The sequence below is a fragment of the Ischnura elegans genome, chromosome 9 (genome assembly GCF_921293095.1).
Source record: "Ischnura elegans chromosome 9, ioIscEleg1.1, whole genome shotgun sequence".
Lineage (NCBI taxonomy): Eukaryota > Metazoa > Arthropoda > Insecta > Odonata > Coenagrionidae > Ischnura > Ischnura elegans.
In genome coordinates this window covers 93,383,929-93,404,098 of record NC_060254.1, presented here as the reverse complement: position 1 = coordinate 93,404,098, position 20,170 = coordinate 93,383,929, and the positions used below count along the sequence as shown (strand labels likewise).

The 20,170-nt window shown below is 40.0% G+C and overlaps 1 protein-coding gene across 2 annotated transcripts; it reads left to right on the top strand.

Annotated features, from left to right (window-relative positions):
- Positions 1-3,444: 3,444 nt before the first annotated feature.
- On the top strand, positions 3,445-19,558 carry LOC124165702. Of its 2 annotated transcripts, XM_046543188.1 has the most exons (5): positions 3,445-4,426; positions 7,286-9,218; positions 11,915-12,036; positions 18,623-18,816; positions 18,901-19,558. In XM_046543188.1, the coding sequence occupies exons 1-5, from the start codon at positions 3,473-3,475 to the stop codon at positions 19,073-19,075; spliced, it is 3,378 nt and encodes a 1,125-aa protein (XP_046399144.1). In that variant the 5' UTR covers positions 3,445-3,472; the 3' UTR covers positions 19,076-19,558. The 2 variants fall into 2 exon arrangements, with proteins under 2 accessions (XP_046399144.1, XP_046399145.1); XM_046543189.1 differs by lacking the exon at positions 18,623-18,816 and having other exon boundaries at positions 18,901-18,998.
- The last annotated feature ends 612 nt before the right edge of the window (positions 19,559-20,170 follow it).

Sequence of the window (20,170 nt, the reverse complement as noted above, 5' to 3'; positions counted from 1 at the left end):
CATAACCTCCAGGGTAAGCGGGATTTGCGGGGGTCCTCCTCCAGAAAAATTTTAAGATTAATGGTTCAAAATGGCGAGTTTTACTGCTTTCTGAGGGATATTTGATTAATCCTAACTCTACTCTATAAGTAATCCTAATCCGATTAAGTAAAATGGATAAAACTTAAATATTTCTCTGAGTTTTGGGGGGGTTTTATCCCCAAAAAGCCCCCCTCGCTGCGCCACTGGTGTGCACAAAATTTTCTTTTGGAAGGATAATGGTTTTCGAGAGAGTTTGGAAACCAACTCTCTGCTTCTAGCTTAACTTAAGAGGAGTGACCGCATACCGTACTCCTGCCGATACTGTGGGTATGTCTGCATCGTGATAACGTCCCTAAGCAAATAATCATTGGATTTTTTTAAAAGATGAGTTTGTTTACCGAAAGAAACGCTATGACTTTAACCAAGGCCGGATCCAGGTTTTTTTCTGGGGATGTCTGACAGGAAAACGGTCCTCACATATTTGAGATAAAAACAATAAATTACTGTACGAAATATTCTCATTATTTTAACATAAAAGTTATTTATAAGAAATTAAATGATTAAGGCTCCGTAATACACAAAGCAAAACGAACGTAATGGTAACTGTATTAAAATTTTTGTCTTTTTATTAAGCGTCTGGGGGGACGGGGGCACGTGCCCCCCTCAAAATCCGCGTATGAATTTAACCATTGCAAAAGAATAAAAACTAAATCGCCGTCGTCAGTTTCATGAAGGCCGTTTTTCACGGGGCACGGAATTTTGCATTCTGACATGCGTACGAAGGCACAGTCAAAATTGCGCCATGTAAAGCGGTCAATTGCAAGAACGCATACGAAAATGTATGGACGTGAAATGGCAATATAGACCCTGTTCTAATTTCTTTCGTGCATTCGCGCAATTCTATGCCATGTTGAGAAAGAAATGCAGTTTTAACCTGCGCAATTCCGCGCCAAGTGTTAAGCGGCCTTAAGGCGAGAAATTCAGAGGTTAAATATTAAGAATAGAAAAAGTCTCATGATGAAAGCTTCCAAAAAATATAACCGAGGGTTCATCTGAAACTGTGACTTTAAATTTATAGCACATAACCCATAAATTATATTTTCATCTTCATATCACGTGATTATGATGCTTCGTTTTCAAGGTAACGGAAGTTACCAAAAAGAATAAAGAATTATTGCTGCGATTTGCTTTATCGAGGAATATAAAATTGCTTAATAAATGACAAATACGAATAATTGAGTTCACTTGGTCCACTCTATCATCAATAAGAAATCGACAGTTTATTTACATTAAAATGCATACTATTAGAAAACGGAGTCAATACGATCTTTCTCGAACATCTGATAAGAGAACCGAGCAGCCCATTTATATTTACCAGTATTTAATCATAATACATTATTCGTAAAGGTATAAATCACTGAAATTCAGGAATGTTTTATCTAAAATAATGACCCACAGTATTATCTAAATAATACAAAGCCCATTTCCGACCAATGACTGACTGACAAATTTTTGGGGTGAACGAGACGAACTACGACAAAAAGTTATGAGATCGACCCCCCTGAAATTGTCTGACACCCAAGAAAATTTTTCGAGAAATTAAACATTCTATCAACTACAGTGTTACCAACTGCCTCTACTCTTTGGGAGCATTTGAGCGCTAAAAGATCGATGGTGATGAGTAATTTGAACATCGCGGGGAAGCGTGTCAGTGGCACCAAAGACATTGTGGCAGACATTAGTCCACACCACGTATCAGTCAGAAAGCCTGGAAGTCAAGAACTGTTTAGCAGGATTCCTTGGATCCAATTTAAATGGGTTAGATAGCACGAAAAAACGACTCTAAAGGAAAAATGGAGGACAAAAATTATAAATGGCAGAGTGACCGGAAAAGGTCGCAGACCTTTTCCTGGAGAGTATGTGGGGCGGATTGTGAGTTCCCCCTTGCAAGCGAAAGCAAGTAAGAGCATATAAGTAATTGCAAATAATCCACACAAAAAGAGTAATCCCTCGAAGAGATCGGAATATAAAATTAGCTCGGGGCACTCCATAGGGCGACAGGCCATTCACCGGCATCTTACAGATAGACAATATCGATCACTCCTTTTTTCAGCAAAGCGTGTCAACCTTGTGCCTGGCCAGTCGAAGAAGGGGAAGGAGGAGGAGGAAAAAAAATTTAGGGTGCTTGCATAAATCAAGACGTGTCCCAAACCACGGAAGAAATTCTGTCGATGCAATTTGGAGACTCGATACGTCAGCGGCATCGATCCATTTAATGAAGGAATGGAAGGGAGAGAGATAAAATTTCCCGAGTGGACGATTATTATTTGAGATTACTTCCAATATTCCGAGAGAACGAGGCGGGCCAGTCTCGCCATGATTCGGATAACGGAAATGCTACCAGAAGGCTGTGGCAGTTGGTTCCCCGACAGTCTCGTTCTCGCAGTGGCAGAGAGCAGGATGAATTCTTGTGAAAAGTGGGTTCAGGGAAACAAGACTTTCCCTGACGAGTTTCATCTCGTATTCTGTGAAACTATGAACGTCAAGCACATCTCAGCGACCTTACCAAAATGTTGTGGCTGGACCTTGAAGCCATGGGTCTTGTGAAAATGTGCACGTAGGCTCTAAAATGGGTAGGCTTGTGCTTCAGTCAAGGGCAACTTCTTCCAGCAGCAATTTTCTGCGATAATTCGTCAGCCTAAATTGCCGAACCCGTTCCAAAAAGAATTCAGCCAAGATTAAAATGGATGCGCGACAGCATTGAGATACTTGAGAGAGACCACAGAGTCAAGTGTGCATTGAAACTGCGTTGTGCCATTATTCAAGCATTCGCCCAAACACTGGAAGATCAGTGTGTTGTCCCACGACACTTTAGAACTCCGGCAGTATCTTCACATGGGATACCCAAATTTTGTACTGAGCAAAGAAGCTACGTTCGAAATGGATTTTTAATCACAAAAAAGAGATAACAAATAGCTAACAAGGTCCTAAGGCCCTGGACAGAGTAAATGACCCAGGAATTCGAAGATCTGTGGGTCGGTTTATCGATTCCGGACACCTATTTTTACTAACAGTTTCCTAAGAACAGCCGATCATCCTACGAACTATACTATGGCCATATATAGAAAGAGTCCAAGTCTTTAATGGACATGTTGAAAAGTTGACGAAGGAGAGAGAACACTGAGCTATGTGCACTGTAATTGGAGAGAGAATGATGGAGAGAGACTGCCAAAACCATTTACTCATGGAAACCATTTTTGCTCTTTCAAGGGAGCCGCGGAGGGATCAAGATCTTCGTCACCCGAGGACAAGTTGCGGATGCAGAGAGGAGGGAGCGGAAGGTGGAGGACGGCAGGAGGAGGAAGAGGGGGAGGAGGAAGGAGGTGGAGAGGGAGGGGAGGAGGAGGAAGACGAAGAGGAAGCGGGGGTTTCAACGGAAGAGGAGGGTGACATGGGCTCTAGCTGCAGGAGTGGCAAAGCAGCCGAGGAAGGCGAGGCTAGGACTGGAACCACTGGGGGACACCAGTCTTTCCTCCCCCACCAACTCCCCAGGAGAAGATACTCTGTCCCCGAGGTGGTCATCCGAAAATTCCGGCTGGCCACCGAGGAACAGTGGGCTCCCCAAACCACTCCTCCCATACCTTTCCCCCACAAAGGCAATCCCCTGCCAACCCGACCCCTAGTAGCTGAGGAGTTGTCCAGGACTAAACCATGGAGGGCAGAAGAGAGCCCAAGGAAGGTTACCTACCAGAACAGGGGTTCGCAGATTGGTGGCAGGCTGACGTACTTTGGCGAACCAGGGTCAGAGCGGCTGGAGATATCGAGGCCAACTCCACCTCCACCAGAATCACCTCCCAGGCATGTCATGTCGCTGATACCACGGTACTCGGCCATACCCAGGACGGACTCGATGTCGGTGAACTTGGGGGGAGATGGCTTGTTACCATTGGTTACGACACAGCCTCTGCCTCCGCAGCCTTCCCCAATTCCCATTGCAGCAATCCCAGTAGTGTCCAAGGGGGCAGAGTCTGAGGACTGCAGCTTAGTGGACAGCCTCGAGGATGAGGCCGTGGTGTTAGCCAGGAGGAACCAGGCTAGGGCAGCCAAGTCGGCACTGTCAGCCACGGGGGGACCACCTCCAGAGGAGAGCCCAGCCAGGACTCCTAAACCTCAGACTCCCCTCGTTGGTGGGGAGGCATTCTTTGTGGCAATTGGCTCCTCCTCCCCAGCCACTTCGATATCATTCTCTGGTTCCTCGCCTTCACCGTGTTCATCCGAGAAGCTAAAGCAGCCTCCAGAGAGGGTGAAGAAGGCGTCCATGTCCGTTGGCCCAGAGACTGTATCCGCAATGCCAAAGCGCCTGCGTGATCGGTTAGCCCAGAGACATAGGCGGTTGGTGCAAAAGGTGTGTTTCACTCATGGATGTACCATCTGGAAGTCAAGATGATACAGATTTTATGAGCTTTAACTCCAGCTCACAAGTACTGTTGTAATATCAGGGTCATATGTTAAAAATGAAGGTGCATTTTTCCTGGGTGAAACGAAGTTTTCATCCTCAAAAACGTTTCAAAAAAGAACATGCCTACTATTCTGAAAGCGTAAGGGACTTAGAGTACGTTTAGTAAGACATACCTTGAAATAATATTTTAGGCAAAAAGCTTACTTGTGGTTTAATCCAAGAAAAATTCTAAGACAGTATTCGTTAAGAAAGAATTATAATTGCATATTACAATAGAAAATAGTCTGATTTTTTCCAGCCACTATCTATTAAAGGATACGTCATTAGAATCAGCAATTGAAAAAGTGTGAATTGAGTAAAATTGTGAGATGCTAAACTTGTACTGATTAATCTATCTTAACACGTTCCCTGCCACGCGCCGCCATAGGGCGTCTCACATAACTTCAAATCCGAGTTAGTGAGCCGCCATATGGCATCTCGCATTGATGCTGGACGCAACTAGTGAGATGCCAATGGGCATCAAAGTAGTGTTTTCGTTGAATCATCAAGCGATGTATAGAACTTGAAATTTAAGCTACATTTCCTAATGCACTGATGAGACAATGTTATCTTCTGTTAAGGGAGGGTATTGGTAGCACATTTCAGCTCGAATATAATTTTTTTTTTCACCTTCGGTTTCTCGTGTTTTTTTTGGGAGTGGCACATTTCAATGCCTATATCCTTCTATGTTTCAAGTGGAAGGTTGAGGTATTATATCACCACACAATGTTTCAAATTACATTTCCAGAGCTTTTTTCCCTTCCGTCAGTTGTCGCTCATACCTAACCGAGTGAGGAGCGCATCAGTATACCAAAATTATTCGCTGTGTCCCTGCCTTCGATACGGAATTGATAACCAGTTTAGTTAATACATCATGTGTACTCCGTCATGCATTATTGGGGTAAAGAAACGTTTTAACGATGAAGAAATCGAGCGTATGATTCATTCTGACAATTCGGCTTACACTAACGACCTTGAAGGATTTTCTGAAGGAGACACCCGTAATTCAGGGTGTCTGAGGAGTCGTATGAATCCTCAGTCAGGTAATCTTTCTTCTTCGAATACATGTATGATTCCCCATTCGATTTTTTATTCACTTTCTAATAACTCCTGCTGTAATGTTTGGATACTTCTAGTGAGATGATTCATCCCACGCTTATGGAAAGAAAGCTTGGGAGATAAGACTCATTTTGTGGGAACCATTAGGAAAAATAGGAAAGGGCTGTTAAGAGAAATAACGATTGCTAAATTAAAGAAAGGCATTTCAGTGCTATGGAAAACTGGTGGAGCAACGGTAAAGAAATGGAGAGATAAGCGCGACGTATTGATGATCTCCACCACCATTAGATCAGAGATAATCCCAACGGGGAAATAAATCGAAGAGGGGAAATAGTAACTAAGCCAAAGATGGTGATTGAGTACAATAAAATAAAGGGAGGAATTGACATTGCCGACACCCTTTCGTCGTATCACTGCACCCATCGAAAAACAGTAAGCTGGTACCACAAGGTGGCCGATGATGCTCTTTTTGGGACTTGCATTGTTAATGCTTTTATACTGTGGAATGAAACACGGAATCCAGGTGCCCACAGCCCTCCAGCAGTTAAGACGATAAATTATAGAAGAATGGCTGCATATTCCTTGGGATTCCGTTGATAGGGTCTAAAAAAAATTGACGCACTACCTGGTGAATACAAATAACACTGATTAAAGTCTTCAAAGTCAGGTAATTTAGAGGATAAAATTATCATTACATAAAATTGAGAATTAGTATTTTTCGCACTATTTTTAGCGCTGTTTCTTCATTTTAGAAAAGCCCGTGTTTGCTGTCACGGATGTTACAAAGAATTCACGCAGACGATGAGCCGCAAAGTTGCCCTCGGTAAAGCCAAACGTGTTTCTACCAAATGTATGATCTGTCCGGACCAGCCATACCTATGCCTCCCAAATTTAAATCATTGCATAAATCATGTCCATGTACGATAGCAAATATTATTAAAAGCATAATTAACAATTAAAATTTGTTTTAACATTATTTTCAACCATAGGTATTGAGTGTACACTAAAAAGTTGGAACGCAGATCCAATTGCCTGAGCCGCCATATGGCGTCTCATCAAATTTTAGGCATTGTCAAAAGTGGGGAGATGCCATATGGCATCGCACGTGACAAAAGTTACAAGCGATAGCGCGTAATGAGTGTAAATATACCCATAAATATTAGTATGCCTTAAAATGGTCATGGCCAAGTTTCAAAGCTAGTTCCTATGACTTCTTTTTTAAAATTCGAAAGCTGATGCAAACCCCTAGTTTACCCACAATTAAAAACCATTGAGTTAATGCGTCCTCTATACCTCCAGCTATTAAGCAGCTGTCCCAAATAATTGGTGCTCTCTTTCAGTGGCACAGCGAGGGGGGGGTTTTGGGGGATAAAACCCCCCCAGAGCTTAGAGAAATTTTTAAGTTTAATCCATTTTACTTAATTGGATTGATATTATGTACTAATAGAATAGTGTAAAGATTAATAAAATATCCCTCAGAAAGCCGTAAAGCCATTTTGAACCATTTATCTTAAAATTCCGCAATCTCACACCTACTGCTTATCCTGGTGGGTATTCCATACCCCAAAACACCTCAGTATTAGTTACACCTTAACCCCCCCCAGCCTTAATTCCTAGCTGTGCCCCTGGTCTCTTAAACCAAAATCTAGTGTATGTGGCTAAAGTTCCAAATATGCACACGTGTAACATATTCTTTTCATATTACAGATGGAACGACAAAGAAACCAGAGGAAAAAAGCTGAGGAGATGGCGACAGCGAAGAAGACCATTCCCAGGCCTCCCCGATTGAGAAATCTTTCGAAAGCCCCTTCAGAAACCCAATCTAAGCCTTCTCAACCCCTGAGAAGGGTTCCCTTGGGTCACACCAACCGCACTAACATCCCTCAACCGGGAGGAAGAGCGGCCAAACCACACGGAACCTCTGGTCCCACCCCTTCGCCTAAGGGAGGTACACCAATGAGGACTCGTGGTGGCAACTTCCAGCAGAAGTTCAAGTGCATACCGGAAGACAGGAGTCTCCACCTGGGGTCCTCCACCTCCTCCACGCCACCCTCGTCTCTCTCCGCCTCCTCAAACTCCGATGAAGAGGAGGTGGAAGTGGACGTGGTCAGTGTGGAGGCTGGACCAGAGACGGACGCCGCCAGGTTAAGGCCGAGGCTGATCAGCGAGAACGCAAAGAAACTCGGAGGGAGGAATAGATCAAGGTCTGGTGCATCGCGAGTTCCTAAGCCGTCAAAACCCCACGAGACTGAGATATCCGAACTCCAGACAATAAAGGAAGAGAGCAAAGGTTCAATGGATACGGAAAATGAGGGGAAAGAGAATGGGATCAAAAATCAACATGCAGGTGACGACACAGATGAAAAATTGGTGAACAAAGAGAACGAGGAGCAAGTGATGGCGGTCCCTTTGAATGACAGCAATAATAACATGCACTACAGTGTCGATTTGCAAGGCAAGAGAGTAGACCTCGTGTCTCAGCCAGGTGATTCAAATATTATAATCAAAGTGGAGCAGAATGGTGACGCTCAGTTGGAAGGGGCGGCTCCACAACCAGCATTGAAATCTGGAAGTGATGAAGACAGTAGGAGTTCAAAATCGAGCACCAAATCCAGCAGCAAAAGAGGGAGTTTGAAGAGACAAAAAACTAATGAATCCTCGACCCTGCTCACTGATCAGGTGTCCCACAAAGGGAAGGTGGCTCTGGGCATTGAGAACAACAATGAGGATGATTTGGTATCGTTATCTTGTGGCTGGCTCAATTTCTACCTGATGCACGCAGACTTAAAGTCAAGTTGTGAGGAAGATGAATCGCGGAGCTTGAGGAAGGAGGAAAAAGCGACGGTGAGGGAGTCAAGAAAAGAGAAGGAATTGAAACCCCAGAAAACAGTAATAAGGACATCAAACCACTCACGACATGCTAAAGTGAACCCTCTGGACCTATCAGCTCCCGACCCTAATGGAAGTGGTTTCCCCACTAAACTCCCCCAAATAGTCAGCCCCCAAAACAGTCCGACTCAAGAGACTGCCAATCTCATGAGCTCAACCCATCCTAGATCACGTCTTCCAAGACCCCTTAATCCGACTCGAGTGCAAAACACACACAATTCTCTCGTGCCCATCAACAGCCCCTCGTCAGCGGTGTCTCGCCCAACTCAACTCTCATTCTTCCCAAACCCCAGCAGGATACCATCGGACTCTTCCCAGGCACCCCACTCCTCCTCTCCCACTAGCCCTTCGACCTCACACCCAAATGACCGGGGACGTCACCGCCACCACCGGCGGAGGAGGGGACGTGACGTCGAGTGGGGGGCAGAGGCGAGCACCGGGACTCAAACGGGTGAAAGTTCACAGGGGTGGTCAGTGACTATTGCCGGGAGTTGCCCCCAGCCTGACGTGGAGATGAGACTCACATTCCCGACTGCAAACGGGAGGAGTCGGTGCTCTGGGAACAGGGGACGTCAGCACCAGTCGGACTCTGGTTTGGGGGAGGAGAACAACGGCATGGGGAGGGACAGACAGGGCCATGCCGGAGGGCCCACGGGCCAGCGACAGCCTTCGTTACTTCCCTCTTCCATACCACTTCAGGAACAGCACGAAACGTGGTTGTTGACCCTGAGGAATGAAAGTACAAATGCAGGTATATGGCAGATACTAAATCCATATTTGCAATTCTGATTGAGCTTTATGTCTCTAACATCCAACAAGTGTAAGCTCTGAGGTTTCAGGCGAGATGGAGTGGAAACGTGACATAATGAAAAATGAAAAAGCAGGAGCAATTTCCACAATTTTTAAATTTAACAGTACTACCGGTTTCGCTTTACAGCATCATCAGGTACAAATGAAAAAGCAGGTTAATGAAAAATGAAAAAGCAGGAGCAATTTCCACAATTTTAAATCAAATAGTACTACTGGTTTCACTTTACAGCATCATCAGGTACGTACTGATGATGCTGTAAAGTGAAACCGGTAGTACTATTAAATTTAAAAATTGTGGATATTGCTCCTGCTTTTTCATTTTTCATTATTTCAAGTGTAAGCTCACTGTGAAGGGAGTAAGAAAGGGTTGGATTCTAAAGTCCCATGCCCCAGGTATTGTAGGGCATAAAGTGAGACCACATATATCAATACTAAATCCATTCCCTGACTTGGCTCTTACTTGGCTTCAAAACATGCTATCTTTTTTTTGGGAAATTAGTGGAAGAAAATATCTATTTATATACAGATACACATATTTTTTTAAATCATGTGACAGAGTTCTTGTACAAGCAACTCCCTGGTGGCAATAATAATTTATGTGGTAGAACATTTTACCCTGACTTTCCTATTTCATAAAATTCCAATAAGATAGTGAATGTATGTATGTGTAAAGTAAAATAACAATGATAAAAGAGTCATTATCTGAGCCATGCATTGAAGGGAAATCATTTCTTTTCTTTATATTGATAGGTATGTGGTACAATTTGTTTTTTTCTTATACTACAAATAGCTATGTTAATGGAAAACACAATGTTGACACAGCAGAGAGAAAATTTGATGGGAGATTTTTGAAAATTACTTATTTAAAATTCAGGCCTTGGAGTCAGATGACTATAGGTAGTCATATTAAAATATCTGCATAGGTTCCAATTCTGCCACCAACTATGTATGGATATTTCATTTCATTACTGTACAATTAACCCTCTCACTTACTTACAATTCTTGTGTGTAATGGGACGAAGGTACCTAATTCATTCAAAAAATGATCAGACACACTCTTTAGATGCATTGAGGAACATGCAACCCATGGTGACACCCATTCAGTAGATGCAGTGAAATGGTTAGTACATCATTTTGAAATAATTTAATCTTCATAAAATCAAATTTTAATGAGATGAAATGATGAGAGTACACAATAATTATACCACATACGTGCAAATGCATGCATTTGTATGAGTTTTTATTACCTTTTAAGAGGAAATACTTTTATGAGGACTAAGGTATTATGCATGAAAAGTTTTCAAATCATCATAAGTCAGGCTGAGGCCAAGAGTTTTAACCTAAAATAACATCAGCTGACTACAGCTACTTACAATGAATATCACTGATACAGGTTGTTTAAGCTGACAGCAACTCACACCATTCAACTATTTCACAGTATTTTTTTAAATTAACCTCTTATGACATCAACTGACTCAAAAATTTTCATGCACAATGCTTTTTCTATTTATGCACAGAAATATGGGATTCCAATGACGTTGACGCAAAAATTTTTTCATTGCTCTTTGTTTGTGATATATGTATATCTTTTTTACTCCATTAATGATGGTGTTTCTTTTCATATTTGACTATTTAAAGTTGTTATAATTCTCCAAAAATTTATAATAATCTACATAAGAGAAAATAAGTAGATCTAGTCCAGTAGGCATGAGTTAACACAGGCATTTGCTCAACATTTGATATTATAGATAAATTTTCAATAAAGGGTATGATATTCTGAACTGTGTGTATTTTTATGGCTGAATGCTCTAGTGAAATTCTTGCTGTAAAATGCATGAAAGGTTTGTAAAAAAAGTTCAGGTTTGAGAAGCTATTTAAGTTAAAAAAAAAAAGTTAGGTTAAATTTAATCTGAAAATCTCTAATATTAGAAATAAAATTCTTAAAAAAATTAGCCACTTATGCGTAAGTAAACTCTGCCAAGGATGGCCATTAATATTTATCAGAAATTACCATAATTTTCCCCAAGAGCATGAAGCGAAGAAATGGCACTTTCTTTGTTTACATCTCTGATTCAGGCATTGTGATTCTAATTTCACATTTCCTATTTTGTAGGAGTTATTATTTGTATTCATAATTTTCTGAGAGCTTCCCATAATAATCTGATAATAATATTCACTGGACAAGAAAAACCAAGGAAATGATATTCCAAGAAACACCACAATCAGTATCCTTAATATTAATTTGCAGGTAGAGTGAGAATACCAGTTTTGATATTGAAAAATCCAATTCAGGAAATCTTTTACATTAACTAGTTATGAAAAAGAAATAATTTCACAACACTTTGAAATATATTTGGAAGGATGTAACCATTTAAACCAGGAATATTCCACAATACCCATCTGATTAATACATCTATCACAAAAAGGAGGATATTGTAGGTACTTCTATGACCAATTTTGGTGAATTGGCATTCAAGTGCACATTACATAGTTCCAATAAAATTTTAAAATATAGGAATGAGAAATATCGGTACATTTTACAGAAAAAGTTTCACTCGAGCATTTGACAACAGAAATAAATAGCTGAATTACAAATAAGAAAACATTTGAAATCATAAGTATACTTTTGTTTATGAGGAGGAGCACTGGAAGATGGCATTGGCCAACGAAATTCAAGACTGAAGCCATTGAAATGTCTCCCTGAAATTTCATACCAGCCACCAAGTCAGGATGCGGGTACAAAAACTAGACCCAATAAGGTACGGTAAGATGATTGAAATGCATGCATTAACAATTTGTGTGGAAGCAATAACATGTTGTTAAAAGTTACCTCAATTTCCATCTCTTAAAAAGATTATTGTACATAGATATGTAAAATTCTAATAGTTAAATATGTAAATGGTGGAAAGAATTTGATAAAGACAGTAAAACAGTACAATTTTGAGTGGTTCTTTTATCTATCACCTGTCAAAACTTTGACCCGCTGAAAAATAAAGATTTACTAAACAGGTACCAACAAAATTAGTACTATGAAAGTATATTCTCTAATTTATAACCTTACATTTCATGTTCTAAGTTTCTCAGCATGCTTCAGACTAGTCTGTTTCACCAGGGCCACATAAAATGGCTTTGGATTCATGCTTAGAAGTATCCTAAAGCTGATAGATACCAAGAAATTGCTTAGATATTCTATTTTGAGTAAACCAGTAGGCTCCCCTAAAAGAGTAAGTATAGTGTAAAGGAAGTAGAGTGTACCTACATACCATGAGAAGTAGTTACCCTTTATGTACCATTTCCCTACTACACTCCATGGGGATCAAAGGAGAGGCAGCACTACCCTTGCTCTATACTCACAGAACACATCCCCACTCCCCACTTGCTACGGCCCTGACCCTTTCTATGGTCTAGGCATACCTACAACCAAGGAGTTTTTTTATCAAGTACTTCATACATTTCTGCATATGGAATGGAGGAGCATTTATAGCAGATGAAATAAGAACCTATATTATTAAGCCTCTCCTGCCGGCGTCTACAATTGGAAAACGTTTTCGTGCTACGAGTAGCATTACAATATTTTAAACCTCTCTGTACGGAGCTCTGTTTTGGGGGTGAGTTGCCAGGCTATTTTCCTCCCTCAGATTTGGGGCCCAGCTCAACGGGGCGCACGTCCCTTACCCCAGCCACTGGACTACACCCTGTAACCCTATCATAGCACAAATCCACGATCAACTTATTGCGTTACCAGTGTTTTTTCAACCAACAATTGATTTGCTTTTCAATAATTTACTCTTCTGAAAGAATTACTAACATTTTTTTAAGCATTGTGGAATTTTAAACAGGTTTCTAGCATTAATAACAATAAAATTAGTAAATGCGAGGTATTAAGGCTATAAGTCCTCCAGAAGTTCGCTATATTTAATGCTAAAATTTCGTAAAAATTGCTAACGCACAGAAAAAAAATGAAGAATTCATTTCAAAGTATAAAAAAAATTGTAGTATGCACAAAATATATCATTGAAAAAGCTATTGGCAATGTAAACACCTTGCAATGGATTCCTGCAGTGAGGATGATCATAAATGAGTTGGAGGGTCGGGCTTAATTGCCGAGGAGTGGCCCTAAGGACTCACTAAGCTGGGTCACAGGCCAGGCCTGAATGCATCAGACAATTGATACCTCAGACACCACTTTCCTTCCCTAGCGTTGGCCAGAGCCGACGTCCTTTGCGATGAAAAATCTGCGACAGCTATCCCAACGTCAGGTCTTCTACATATGAAAATGGCTGTCAGCTCCACTCGACATCCGGTGTGAAAGGGTTAAAATCTATTAGGACAGCATCCCTGAATCGCAATACATAGTACTCAAAGGAAAATATTATAAACCATGGGCGTACCCAGCGAGGGGCAGAAGGGGGCAGCTGCCCCCCCCCCCTAAAAGCAAAATTCAATAAAGTCTTCAAGGAAAATCAGACTGGATTGACTCGAAAATTTTCAACAATTTTTCTTTAATATTAGTTTAAGACAAGTGACCAAAATGTTTTTTGAGCAAATAATTTTTAAAACTAATAAAGTGCTGTTATAATTTTCTTAAAATGATGGTTTCATTCACCTTTTCCATGCTAAAATGTAAAATGTTACAGCTTGAACGACCATGGCTTGACCCCCCCCACCCCAGGTTTTGATCCTGGGTACGCTCTTGTTATAAACAAATTATAAAAGTAACTAATAATAATAATAATAAATAATAGACAAGGTGAAAGGAGAGAATTGATTTCATAGTATTGAAATAAATTGGAATGTATGTTTCAATTATAGTACATTTACTACACAAAATTAACACACCCACTTTATGTTCCCACTCCATTTTCCTTGATTATTCAGAAAGAATCCAACCCTCACTTAGAAAAATATTCAAAACACAAAATTTTCTCCAAAACAAAAAAAAAAAATATCTCCAGTTCTTCAAATCAACTTGATGACATCTATTGGCCATTGCAGAACTAGTAATATGAAGTACTTCATGTTGGAAATATGTACAATGCACTCATGGTATGACAGATTCTGTAATGAAATTTAACTGAAAAATACTCAATTAGTTAGTTTGCTATGAAACAATCAGAATATCTCTTATTAATTTTTTTTCACTATCAAGCATACATACTGATTCCCCTCACATTCATTAGTGTCCTATGTAGTTTAAAAACCTGAGCAGAAAACAATACATCATAGTGAAGTTACCAGACTTTCGGTGGATGTATCCTGTATTCTGTAGGATTCATCAGAATAATTTTCTCAATATGTAATGAATATGTTTAAAAACAGATCTCATAGAGATTTTTGAGATATAATCAATACTGATGAACAATTCATATTTCAATTACCTCCAAATTCTTTTCCAAGCTTTGAATCGTCTTGAAATTTCAGGAATGAACTATGCTTTATTGTACATTCAAAATAAATTCTTAGCTCCCACTTACACCTTGATTCAAACTGAAACCTGGTAATGATAGGTGAGGGTAGAGCTCACTCCTGACTAAGCCACTAGCTTGTGCTTTCACATATTTAGGGTAGGGGGGCAAAATACTTTCCCCCGTACCAATTGTTCTTCAAAGATTTTAAAATAAATTGAAAAAGCAACCAGGGGTGGATACAGGATTTCTTTCTGGAGGAGGCACAAGCAAGGCCATATCCAGGATTTTGTTCTGGGGGGGGCACAAGGATACCTCGTAATACAAAACGAACGCGATGATAATGGGACCATATTAAAACTTGCATATTTTATAAGGGTCTGGGGGGGGGGGGGGCACGTGCCCCCTCCCCCCTAGATCCACCTATGAAAGTAACCTTACAAAAATAATCAAATGGCAAATTCTATCACCCATATAGGGATCTTGCATACCATCACTACATACATAAATAAAATTCAGATTTCTCTATGAGATAATGCTGTACTTACATAGGTGTGTAACCCATGTCCTCCCAAACCATTTACTTCTCAACTAATACCTTTTTTGTATATTAACACTAGCAGTGGCAGATCCAGGATAGTGACTAGGGGCAGCGGGACTAGAGGCAGGGGCTTATGTTAGAGATTAACCTCCCAGCAGTGCAGTGGTAGGGGTCCGGAAGTTTACGAAAAATTTGGGAATTTCGAGGCTTGTAACAGTACCAGTAACTTATTAAAACAAACATGTACTATGTCTCCTCCCACTCGGAGCTCTTCTGTCCTGTATATATTTGACAGCTGAGCAAAATCACAATTTATCAAGTGTAAATTGGATACCCCGGGGAGAGGGGGGGGAGCTTTAACCCCTCTCTGGATCAGCCCCTGAACATTAGGAATGTAAGAACACACTGAACACCAGAAGTGTAAGAGCAAAGGGAAAAGGATTATAGTTTAAATTTAAAATGCAAAATAATGCCAATTTCTCCAATGCCAACAAGCTCCCCCACTTACTAGCATTTTTATAATGTAGACGAAACAATTCGAAAACCACCCATGTCCTGGATACCCAGGCGGGACTCAAACCAGTGACCACGGCTTTGGCTGGTGAGGAATTACTTCCTTCACCACTGAGGTCAGCATAAAATACATGTACCATAAAAATACTAACACATGCATCACAAGCATTCAGGTAACATTGATCATTATGTTTGTGGGCACAAAATGTATTCGAATCCAAGACTAACGTATAAAATGTTGAAATAACCTCTTTCTAGCTACATGTGAGTCTAGCAATACTTCTTAAGCAACCATAAAATGATACAAATCCTGATTGATCAAAATACACATATATGCTCTTTACTCAATAGCTGTAAAGTGAAGAGAAAAATAATAGTGCTGACTTGAGCATTGAGTTTGGTAACATGAATCTTTATGACTGAAATAGTATGAAGGCTGCATTTTTCCTGGTTTCACCGTGTCGTCATTGTGATGGAGACAATAGTTTCTCCTGTATTCCAGCTGGCATCTTCATATCAAAGTGTTTGATCCTGTGTCTTGGTAACTGTTATATAGGCAGCCTGGTTGTGTGTGTTGCCGCTGAGGATAGCTAACAACTCCACAGCACGTCGAAGAGACTCTTTGCCCCATACCCGAATGTTATTAGCCGCAAGGCAACAATCAGCGACAACACACACCACCGGGTAGCCTACATAAAAGCAGCCAAGACAGGGCATCAAGCACTTCGACCTGAGGATGCTTGCTGGAATGCAGGAGAAACTGTAGTCTATATCACAACAACAATGCGGTGAAACCAGGAAAAATGCAGCCTTCATTACCATCGCACTGCGGAAGCCTTTGCACCAGTATACAATCTAATTAGGATGATAACTAACCACAACAATCCAATAGTACTTTGGTACTTGATCAAAACTAAAATCATAATCGCAAAGGAACAAAATAGAAGTAATTTGTAAAGAAAACAACCTTGACCAACATAAAAAGCTTAGCAATGTTCCCCCTATGTATAATATGCCTGGGAGCTGATTGTGGTCATAGTTTGAAGGGGGAGTTAACTACAGTGAAACCTCGATATAACGACACCCCACGGTGCACTAATAAACACTCGCTATAGCGAATTGTCGCTTTACCGGAGGTGGAGCAAATAATAGCCAATATGCCTGTTGCGAACAGATATACAGGAACAGGAGTGGTACGGCGACAGATAAACATCTATCCGATAAACGTAAGCATAAATCCAGATGAAAGGCAATGTTTTTTTGCATCACTAAATTTCCTTACTCAAATAACGACTAACTATTCAAACAATTTATAAGCGCCGCACTGAATAAAAATCATGCAAAGCATTGTTTCGTCATCATTATATTTATTGAACGACAGTTTACCACATAAATTTGAGACTGAGCACTCCATTAACTTCATTTCTAACAGATCGCTAGCAATTACAGAGGTCAAGGAGTCTTCATGAAAGTCTTTCGGCGGTGAAACCCTCGCTATGGCGAGAGCCAACACCGAAAGGGTCTCGTAAAAACGAATTTTTTAACACGCTTATTATAGGGTCAATTGACGGTGCATCGGCTATCTCTCGTAATAGCGGGGGTGTCGCTATAGCCCGTACTCGCTTTAACGAGGTTCCACTGTACTTTCCGGCACAACTAGTTGGTTTGCCGCTAAACCAAAAACGGTTGGTAAGATTCCTCTGGGGCAATTGCACACACTCAAAATGTCATAGGTTATAACAGGCGGAACAAAAACTCGCGAGTTAGAGAAACACATAAAAAATCTTGAATTCTAAACTTTGTCATGTACATTCTAAACTAAGTCATGTCATGATGGTGAGTAGTCAATTCCCTAGATCTCCCCCTTGATTTCATAATACGTATTAATAATGGAATCCTGAAAAAGTTTTATCCATCAATATCAAGGCAATCGTATCTTTCAACCTATTATGCAATTAAAGACACAAACAGAGGTAGGAATGGAATAAGCATTATCAGTGGCTATGGGGGGATGAGGGGATATATCCCCACCAAAGCCTCAGAGAATTAAAAAAAAATATTTAAAACAATGGTATAGTTTTGACATATAATAATTGCATCTGCTTAAAGTTCAATTTTCAGTGCCAAAATGATTTAAAATGTATTTCCAGGAATGTCATTTTTTCTATTTCACCAGATTTTGCCTGGGGGGAGGGGTCATCACCCATCCCATCCCTCCCAAGGCTTATTCCTAGTTACACCACTGAGCATTAGCATACATGTGTAACATAACCCACTCTTTAATACCACACATAGCTGCCACCCCATAGTTCCTTTGGGCTGTTCCCATGATGCTTACTCTTAAATACAAGTATGTACATGCATACCAATTTTTGTAAGATTCCTGCTTTCAGACTGTCTAGGCAACAATAGCAGTTTAGCCAAAAAAATATCAACTCATGATGGTCACCCAACATTTCAATTACTTTCAGTAAAAAAAACGTACTCCAAAACAAAATAATTAACGTGGGTGCATTAAAAATATTTAATCAGTTTATTTCCTATAATATAAACTATTTAAAGATAATTTTTTTTAAGTTGGAGAATTTAATCCTTTCAAATTCCACAGTTTGCAGTGGCTCTTAATGCATCCTAACCCGATTCCAATTATCTACTCCACCTACCTACCCATCAGTTATGTGAGCACTGCTTAGAAAGCACAGCAAGCTGAATTTAACCTTTCAATCAACCTGTTATGGAACGCATGAATCAGAGAATTGCTACGTGATCAATTGACAATTAGCTAATGATAACAGAGCACTGACATGGAATAGCTGTTTTCCTAAACTTTTTTTAAAGATAAAATACCATTGAATTCATCTTTATCCTTTTTGCTGCCCTTGCTAGGTAACAGTACGTGCTAATCGTGCTTCTACCCTTCGGCTAAAATCGGCACACCCTGGATTTGTTCCAGCTTTTCTGGAAAACAACAGCACCATTCCCATTGCAGATAAAGGAGATACCAATAAAAGTATTTCAATGTTCTGGCCTAAAGTCCGGAGGGCAATAGAGGAAAAACAGCTTGACCATAATGATAGGGAGTAAGTCTAGCATAATTTCAATAATGAATGCATAATTATGATGCATAATGTGATTGATAACCTGTGTAATTATTTGTTCTTCAGTGCACTACGCAATGAAATCAACACCATGGAAATGATGCTTGGAACGAGGGAAAATGTACCAATGTACAGGATGATGCACAGGGGGACTAAACTCGAAATACATGGATCAGGCTTGAATGCAGCTGAAAAACTGAGAGAACTAGAAAGAGTTGAAATGGGCAAAATAGAAGAGTGAGAAGAAGTCCATCACAGGCGAATTCCCAAATGCACACTGTTCGAATAAGTTATCATGTTCTTACCTCATTCAAATTTTAACTAATGTTCTGAAGATTTATTACTGTTGAAATTAGTAACCAAAATTTTTAATCATGGAATAGATTTCACAGATTTATCAAATATTCTTTTTATGCTGTTAGATTACTAAATAAGCTCAATAAATCCAATGTGCCAGGTGCACAAATAAATATAAAATATTCACTAGTGCAATTTTATGCATGACTATTATGGATTATAAATGCATTGTTAGTATAGATTGTTATAATGGTTGAAGCTTGAAAATGTTTATGTATGATTATTAGTAGTTACATAAGTATTTCAGACTTTTATTTTTTGGAGCATTTGAACTGTTTTCCAGTTTTTGTTAAGAAAGATGAAGACTGAGCTGGGAGGATCATATATGTAATCTTATAAAACCAAATAAAAATTCTTTTTCACATTGCGACGAGTCTTATCCTTTGGATTAAATAATATTTGCATTCATTGGCGTACCCAGCGAGGGGGTAGCTGCCCCCCCCTATTGAAGCAAAAATTGCAAATGTCTTAAAGGAAAACAATATTTTTCCAAGCAAATAATTTAAAAAATTAATAAAGAGCTTTTACAGTTTCCTTAAAATGTTGATTTCAATCACCTTTTCTGTGCTTAAATCTTACCTACAACTTGAATAACCATGGCTTGCCCCTAGCTTTCATCCTGGGTATGCCTTTGATTGCATTGCCTAAGTAATTTCGTGAGTGGTAGGTAAAGAGTGAAAATGCTTTGTATTATCAAAAGCAGTATATAGAGGGAGGGGTATGGGGATTGTAGCATTCCTATTGATCAAAGGGAGTAAAAATTATTAAAAGCTGTGTTTGTAATCCTGCAATTACTAAAGGACTTTCAAGGTTATAGCACCTTCATGATGCCATTAATAGATGCATATTTTAAGTATAACGGGACTAGCCACAGTGATTACTTTTCAGAGTCACCTGCAATGTGCAAAAATTCCACAGTGAAAATATCATTCGCCTTGACCGGGATCCTGATGGTTGATCCTGGAACCGGGTTTGCATA